Source organism: Myotis davidii, unplaced genomic scaffold, assembly GCF_000327345.1.
Source record: "Myotis davidii unplaced genomic scaffold, ASM32734v1 scaffold120, whole genome shotgun sequence".
Taxonomy (NCBI): Eukaryota; Metazoa; Chordata; class Mammalia; order Chiroptera; family Vespertilionidae; genus Myotis; species Myotis davidii.
Window position 1 is genome coordinate 1,388,996 of NW_006294778.1, and position 8,940 is coordinate 1,397,935.

Genomic DNA, 8,940 nt, shown 5'->3' on the forward strand with positions numbered 1-8,940 from the left:
AAAGAGAGAGAATCATCGATGTGAGAGAAACACGTCGATTGGTTGCCTCCTGCACGAGCCCTGACCAGGGCCCGGGCTGGGGAGGAGCCTACAACTGAGGTCTGTGCCCTTGACCGGAATCAAACCCAGGGCCCTTTGGTCTGCAGGCCAACGCTGTATCCACTGAGCCAAACTGGCTAGGGCCAGCAGCCTTTTTTTAGGCATGCCCTTTGACCCAACAATTCTGCTTCTTGGCAGCCTCCATGGAGAAACACGTGCATAAACTGCATGTATGTGGATTTTCAGGGTGGTTTTGTTTACAGTACAGAAACACTGGAAACACCCTTGTTGGTGGACACCAACAAAGAAATGACTGTTGTTTGAATGACACCAACAAAGGAATTATTGTTGTTTTAACAAGGCATCCACAGCTTGGAATACTCTACAGTAGTTACAAAGAATGGCTAAGACCCATAGTATCGAAAGGAAAACATTTCCAAGATTTCCTCTTCCCACTGTGGGTCTCAGGCTGTGTCACGGATAATAAGTAGGAAAGGATGCAAAGTAGATGAGATAGCAAAATAACCATTTCTTATCAGCTGTCACACTTACGTCTTGCAATCTTCCTGATCTTAGCTCACAACAATGCCTTCCTGCTAAGCAACAATGATGCACAGGTGGCCTCATTTTGTCTCCGTCACCTGCCTGTAACACTTCCTCTGAGTGATTAACTGGAAAAGGTGACGTGTCTTACCCAAGGTTGCACAGCCAGCACAAAACTTGTCTCCAAGTCGAGTGCCCTTTGCATAATAATGAAGTGGCATCGCCTCGTGGATAAGAACATGGTCTGAAGGCAGACTGAGGAGGTTTCCAGATTTGGTTCTACCACTTATATATGACTTCAGCCAAGTTTCTGGCCTTCTCATCTCTGAATTGCAGTTTGCAAAAACAGCAACAGCCTCATAGGATTATCGTGAGGGTTAAAATGAGCAAATACATGTGAAGTGCTCACCACAGTGCCTGGCAGGGAGTAATCGCTCAGTCGATGTTCATAACAATAACCTACCATAATGCATGTGGCCATCTACCTATGTAGATTACATGCAACCCACTGCCTCCTAGTTGCCTGTTTGACAGATCAGAGAATCTTAGGGGGAAGTTAACTCTATAAAGTCAGTTTCTCAACTAGGGAAGACAGTGTCCCCATAGAGGGCCTTTGGGAAGAGGAGGAGACACCTTTTAGATCAGTGGTTCTCAACCTTGGCTGCACATTAGAATCACCTGAGAATCTTTTTAAAATCCTGATTTCTGGGCCTCATCCTCTGGAAATTCTGTTTCTTTGTTACTAATGTGGTGGCCCCACCCCATAACAAAGAAACAGAATTTCCGGAGGATGCGGCCCAGAAATCAGGATTTTAAAAAAATTTCCTGGGTAATTCTAATGTGTAGCCAAGGTTGAGAACCACTGCTTTAGATTGCCCCAGTGATTGAGGGGGAGAGGGCACTACTGTCATTTAGCTAGTTGGCACATATGCCAAATATCCTGCAATGTGTATAACAGTTCTCTACAAAAAATTAGTTGTCCCAACCAAAATACTAATATCCCCTATTTAGAAACACTGGGATGGCTGAAGGAAAAGATATGATAGCAAGGTACTTCTTTTTGTCTTCAAAGAAGTTAAAAAAGTAGATTGATTATTTGCAAATTTTCTTCCAAACTGGCTCGTTCCCCCCCACACACACACCCCCAACCCCTCAATATGGCACAAGAGCTTCCTGCCCAGAGTTTGAGGGGAATTAGAAGGCAGTGCCTAGAGGCACCACTGCAGACCCGGGGTTCCTTGCTCCCTGGGAATTCACAGTCATGATTTCTACAACTGAATTTCCCATCTTCCCTTACTTAGCGATGTGTCTCACTAACTCCTCTGTTCCTTGTTTTACAGCATAAAAATCAATGCCCTTTCATTTCCCAACACGTCATTAGCCTTTGTGCCGGGGGTGGGAGTCAAGGCCCTGACCAACCACGGCACGGCCAACATCAGCACACACTGGGAAGTCAAGTCGCCACTTTTGTGAGTATCCCTAAAAAGCCTGCTGCCATTGTGGGGGGAAATGGAGCAGAAATCCGAAGTGAGGAAATTTGCTAATGTTTCTGATGTTGGGCTTCTTTCCAAACCATTAAAACTCTTTTTCAAGAGCATTTTTCCAGGAGAGAATTAAATCAGAATATCTCTGCCGGGTGTCAGAGGGGAAGGGCTGAAAGTCATCTTTACCAGCAAGACAGAGTAACTGGTCGAAAGGTCCTTTATGATTTCCTAAGAGCTAGAAGACTGTTGGAGAAATGGACATGCGCTCAACATTTGAGATGCCTCATGGGTCACTGTATGATCTTAGCCAGTCATTGAACACTCTTTGCCGTCTGTGGGGCCTTCCTACCTCACAGGGAGATTGGAGGAGGATAGTTAGCTTGCGCCCAGTTCTCCCCTAACAAAAGGCCTTTGACCCTCCTTAGAAAGAAGGGATCAAATCAAGGTATGCTTACACACCACCCACTAGTACAAGTTGCTATCCTAGGTATAATGTTTAGGTCTGCCTTGTTTGGTGCCCCAGAATAACACATTCATTCACCCACTTGGTCATTTAACAAGCATTTATTGAGTGCCTACTAGTTACCATTTATTCCCATCTCAAGAACTCCAAGAACTCTTATGGACTGGGGAGAAATGACATATCCTCCTATAAGTAGCATGGATTCATGTATTTATTCTTGTTGTTCTTGTCTTTGCTGAGTCATCAGCTTTACATTGCATGCTTATTGTGCATCCGGCCACCAGCTAAGTCCTGGGGACATAAACATGAGTAACACACACTCCACTCCTTCAAGGAGTTCACAGACTAAGTGTTTCTTTCCCATCCATGCCCCTCCTACATAACGTGTGGCCACCCCTTCCCCCCCGCCCCCAACCATGTTCTCTCTCTAAACAAGCATTGTATACAAATGGTGCTCAGTATGTGCTCAACCACTGGGGCGGGGGCAGGGCACTGAGGATGAAATAACTTCCAAGGTCCCTAAAGCTGTCACCATTCCCATAATTCATTACTTCATTTGTTCAGCAAATATTCATTCAGCACCTGCTCTGATCCTACCTGTTGTAGGTGCCAGGAATCCAGAGGTGACAAGGGTCCTGCCCTCCAGGAGCTCAGCGTCCATGGATAGAGGACTGAGCCATCTCCTCCCCTGCCGAGGTCTGGTTAACCTTGCACTTTTTCTCTCAACAGCCAAGACTCAGGAGGAGCTGATCTGTTTCTCTCTGGGGTCTACTTCGCGGGTATCCTTACCCTGACCCGAAATGACTTGGGTCAGCCAAACCTGGAACTCCAAGACTGCCACGCCCAAGTGAGCCACGCCCACGTCTCGTTTTCTGGAGAACTCAGGTGAGGGAGAGTGCCCTGGTGGACGGTGGCTAGTTGGGGGTGGTCTGGATTCTCGGGCAGCATGTAGGAGAGGTTAATAACCAACAGGTACAGTCCCTGAGTAAGCCCTTTCTTATTTCCTTTTTTTCTCCAGTGTCCTGTATAACTCCTTTGCTGAGCCCATGGAGAAACCCATTTTAAAGAACTTAAATGAAATGGTAAGTCTTTAGAGGTTACACAACCATGGTCAAATGCCATCAACAGCAGATCTGCCATGCTTGAATTAATTCTTGGTCAGTAAACCTTTATTGAGCACCTACTGTGTGCTAGGCACCATCCAAGGCTCTTTCACATACATCATTCTATAGAATTCCCTTCCTCAAGTTCATGCCAAACAATCAACAAGAATTTATTTATTGTGTACCCACTGCATGCCCAGCAGTAGGCTAGCATCTGTTGGGATATGAAAAGGAAGTAAACTGACCATCTTTTTAGGGAAACCAAAGTCAGGCTTGTGAAGCAATAACTGAATGAGGACTTGAATTTAGGACATACTTATATGATCATTAGATTGAACTGAAGAGGTTCAGAGAAATGGGAAAATTAAATAAATAGATTCTGGAAGTATCCTCGGAGACATTTTTAGAGGATGCAGAACTTGAACTGGGCCTTGAAATATAGGTAGGATCTGGATAGGTAAGGAATGGGAAAGAAGATAGGCTATTTCCAGCCAATAGAAACAATGTGAGTTAAGATGGTTTCCAAAGCTACAAGTAGCTAGATTCCAGAAGTCTGAGTTTGAGGAAGGGGAAAGACAGGATTGGCTGTGTGCCCTCTTTCCAATCCTGATCAGACCTTCCCTGAACCATTGACCCATATTTGTGGGAGACAGAGAGAGGGATGAGGAAGAGTGGGAACGAAGGGAGACTCCTTTCTGAAAAAGGGGTAAGGACAGTGTCTGGCTATCTCCTCTCCCTCGTGCTCAGCTCAGTGCTTAATGAATACCGGCTAGGAAATCAACACGTGGAAATAGTAAACAGCCTAGTCCAGTGAGGTTGCCGGCTCATCAAGGGACTGAGGCTTCTCGGTCTTTCTCCACCTTACCTGACAGGGGCTGGGGGCCAGTGGATGTGCACATTAAAGAGCGACTGGGAAATAGTGCTGCCACCTTCAAGGACCTCATAGTTGACCATTCCTTTGTTCAGAACGAGGCATGGTTCTTGGCCAACAGTTAAGTTTGCCTGGAGTTTACATACAACTTAGGAATCACAGATGCTTTGCCTCTAGTATTCCCTCTGAGCCACTGGAAAATGAAGAGAATACTGAGACCACAGCTGTCGAGCTGTGATGTGACACCTGGTGACTCTGCCAGCCTCCCTTCTTCAGTTTTCCCATTTGTAAATAGGGGACAGTAGGGCTTACCTCCCAGAGCTATAGCGAGGATGAAATGGGGTTAAAACAACAGCTAACATAATACTGAATGCTTACTCTTAGTAACCTGATGAGGTAGATGCAATTGTCACTCCCATTTTGCAGATGAGGAAACTGAGAACAGAGAGTACAGGTAACTTGCCAAGGGATTCAACCCAGGCAGCCCACCTCCCGAGCCTTTACTAGTAACCACCACCCTGAGTGCGTAGCACACGCCTGGCACACAGCAGGTCCATCGATGTCTTTTCTTCTTCCTCCAGATGTGCTTGAGTCTGATTCAAGGTTTATTTTCTAATTCCAAGCGGGGTTCAATTGAAATAGATGCCTGATCTAATGGATCTAGTCGAACCAGCCCAGTGGGGAAGTAGAGGCCCCAGCTGTGTCCACGCCCGGCAGCATGGGGATGACAGAGCAGGGGAAAGGCATAGCAGGTTCCTCAGGTGGGACGCCTCCAGCATGGACTGGGGCACATGTCCTGTCATGCACGGGAAGAAAAGGCAGTGGCTCATTCTTTTATGGGCCTCCCTGGGTGGAGTCCCAGTGGCTGTGAAGTTTAGTCAGCATTCAATGACTTGCCGCCCATACATACGTAACTTGAGGCCCATAGACATCAACTAATTTAAAAGAAAGTCTTGATGGCCGAATGGAGACTGTCTCCTAGCCGTTTGCTGGCAGGGTCTACGCCCATAAATAGAGGTTTCCAGTATCATATGATAACCTGCATTTTTTTAAAATTCCTTTTATGGCCAGCTCTGTCCCATTATCACGGGAGAGGTGGAAGCACTGAATGCCAATCTCAGCATGCTGGAGGGTGAGTCTCTGAACCGTCTCTTCTGGATGGTTCTTTCCCCACCTTCCCACTCTGGTGCTCTCCAGGTTTGCTTCTCCACACAATACAGCTCCGCCTCTTCAGTCTGCTTTCCACTCTGCAAACTAGAGCCTCGGGAAGGTGGGGGACCAGAGGGGCACAGCCTGCGTATGGAGCCTCCTCTTTGCTTCTGCAGCCAACTTCTCTGCAGGCGGGGGTGGCTTCAGGAGACCAGATGCTGTTCAGAGAATTAAACTCTCACAAGCTTTAATCCCAGCTCTGGCACTAAATGCATCATCTTCTGAATGGTTACTGCTAATCTGGGCCAGGTTATCCCCTTCATTGGCTCCTCGCTGACTTCGGGATCAAGTCCAAATGCTTTAACGTGGACTGCAAGACCCAGCCGCCATGCTCTGGCTCCTACTTCTCTCTGCTTCATCTTGCACCTTTCTCTGCTCCAGCAATCAAACTGCCTTTCCTGACCTCACACCCCTTACCTTTGCTCATGTTGTACTCTCTGCCTAGAAGAGCTTCCCCTCCCTTCACCCATTCATTCATTTAGTAGACATTATCAGTGCCTATTTCGTTGCCAACACTGTGCTAAATGGTGAGGGATGCAGTCCCTTCCACTCGCTACCCCTCGGCCATCCCTTGTCTTGTTCACTCTTTATCTTTTCAGGCTCAGCTCAGGCATATTCTCTTCCAAGAAACCTTACCTGATGTCCACACCCTAAAGTTCCGCCTCCTCTGTACTCACATGATACTCTGAAAGTGTCTCTCTCTTTCCAGTCCACCCATTCATTCACCACTGGTACAAGCCAGGTGCTGCTCTTGGTGCTGGAATGCAGCTCTCAGGCTCGGAAACAGAAATCCCTGCCCTCATGGAACTAGTGGGAGGAGACAGACAGCAAGCAAGATAATAAGTAAAATCTATGGCATCCTAGTGATAAGTGATAAGAACAAAACTAAAGCAGGGGAGGAGCTGGGGAGTGGTTTTCATTTTAGATAGTGTGGCCAGGGGTTGCCATTTTAGATACTGAGAAAGTAACATAGAGTACGAATCTGAATGAAGTAGGGAGTGAGCCACTCCTAGATCTGGGCAAAGAACATTTCAAGTAGAAGAAACCACAAGCTCACAGGTCCTGAAGCGGGAACGTGCCAGGTGTGCTAGAGGAACTGTGAGGAGGCCATATGGGGAGCAGAGGGAGTTGAGGGTTAAGGGGGGATAGCAGGAGATGAGGTCAGGGAGGAGAAAGCAGATGGGTAGATGTCCAGGACTCTGTAGGTCATTGGGAAGCCTTTGGAGAGTTCTGAGCAATGCTTGCATGATCTCATCTATATTTTAAGAATATCCCTTTGACTTCTGTCCATTAATAATAGACAGGAGGGAGGGGCAAAGGTGGAAGCAGGGAGACCACTTAAGAGGCTACTAACTCCCATGAGCCTAGATGAAGAAGGCGAGACACATTCAGGTCCTGGATGTAGCTTGCAGGTAGAGACAGTGGTATTCGCTGACACGCTGAATGTAGGTCATGAGGGGAGTCAAGGATGACCCCAGGTTTTTACCCTGAGCAACCAAAACCTTGGAAGAATGGAATTACCATTTACCCAAATGGGGAAGACTGTGAGAATAGGTTTGTAGTAGGACCATCAAGAGCTCAGTTTTAGATCTGCTCTTACTACCCTGTCTTCTGATTCCCCGTTTATATGTCTGTCTCCTCCACCAGACTATTGAGTTCCACGAGGGCAGGGACTGTGACTCATCTCTGTGTTCCTAGCACCGGGCACAGTGCCTAAGCCTCACTAGGTTAATAAATATTAGATTGATGAGGGGATGACAGGAGATGGGCGGCTAGGCAAATGGACTGATGAGTGGATCCAGGTGGATGAAAGAAAATGAATGTGTTGGGGAGGCAGGGAAAGAAAAAAAAAGAGAAAGGGAGTGAAGAAAGAACTGGTGGAGGAGTCGCATGTCCTAGCTTGCCTTGGGCAAGTTTCTGTACCTCTGGGAGCTGCACTGCCCTCACCTGTAAAGTGATCACGGCCCTGCTTCCCTCACAGTCTGATGGTGGGTCCATGGAGATTGTGAATTTGAAAACAGATTTAAAACTATGGCGTCATAGGATAGTATTGCTCCCTCACCTTGGCAAATCGCTTCATCTCTTCTTCCTTCGCATCTCCTTCTATGGAATAAACCAAACATGACGTGCAGGAAGGGAAGCTGTGGTGCTCATGGCCTGCCTCTAGGGAGGAATTCTTCCTGTCGCAGAGCACATGGTGGTGTTGGTGGTGTTTGGTGTCGGGAAAGCAGCTCCAGGCCAGGGCGGGAACTGAGCAACGCACCACCGCACACATAACCCATCCCAGGCACTGACGTCCATGCTTCCTGAAAGCCATGCCCACTGGCCCCTGGCCCCGGGCCCCCTGCCCGGCCTTCTGCTTGGCTCTGAAAACGATAGTACAAAAAGGATGTGAATCAGTAGCACTGTGCCTGAGAATGTCCTTGGCCTCTCCAACCTAGTGGATTTTACTCCCGTCTGTCTGTCTCTCTTGATATTTCTTTTTAAAAATTACTTCTAATTACAACAGTGATGCCTGCTTATTGTGAGAAAATTAAGTTCTAACTACCTAGGAGGCTTTAACATAGAACTTGAAAGTCTCTCATTATACCAACCTAATACGTATGGCTTAATGTTGACAAGTGACTTGTTCGTCTAATTCCTTCTTTAAAAAGAATGCCCTAACTGGTTTGGCTCAGTGGACAGAGCATCAGCCTGTGGACTGAAAGTTCCCGGGTTCAGTTCCGGTCAAGGGCATGTACCTTGTTTGCGGGCACATCCCCAGTAGGGGATGTGCAGAAGGCGACTGATCGATGTTTCTCTCTCATTGATGTTTCTAACTCTCTCTCTTCCTCTCTGTAAAAAATCAATAAAATATATATTTAAAAAAAAGAATTTATGGAGATCAACCGAAGGACTTGTATGCATGCATATAAGCATAACCAATGGACATAAGACACTGGGGGGTAGGGGAGGCCAGGGGATTGTCAAGGGCGGGGGAAAAAAAAGGACACATATGTAATACCCTTTGTAATACTTTAAGCAATTAAAAAAAAGGCTCAGAAAAGAAAAAAAAAAGAATTTATGTACATTGAGAAAGAGACAGAGAGAAATAAAAAGGGTATATACCGAAATTTTAAGTTTCTCTCAGGGTAATGTGATTTAAAAGGGTTTTTACTTTCTTCTTTTGACTTACCTACTTTTCCTGGATCTTATAAAGTGAGGATGACCTGAAACTAATATAATATT

The 8,940-nt window shown here is 46.5% G+C and overlaps 1 protein-coding gene across 1 annotated transcript in view; it reads left to right on the forward strand.

The window, feature by feature from the left end:
• The first annotated feature begins 1,603 nt into the window (after positions 1-1,603).
• BPIFC (BPI fold containing family C) overlaps positions 1,604-8,940 on the forward strand; it is a 23,239-nt gene continuing 15,902 nt past the window's right edge. Inside the window, exons 1-5 of the mRNA XM_015567573.1 lie at positions 1,604-1,632; positions 1,923-2,051; positions 3,259-3,414; positions 3,548-3,611; positions 5,575-5,635. Coding sequence (XP_015423059.1) covers positions 1,604-1,632; positions 1,923-2,051; positions 3,259-3,414; positions 3,548-3,611; positions 5,575-5,635 — 439 coding nt within the window. The remainder of the gene's footprint in view (positions 1,633-1,922; positions 2,052-3,258; positions 3,415-3,547; positions 3,612-5,574; positions 5,636-8,940) is intronic.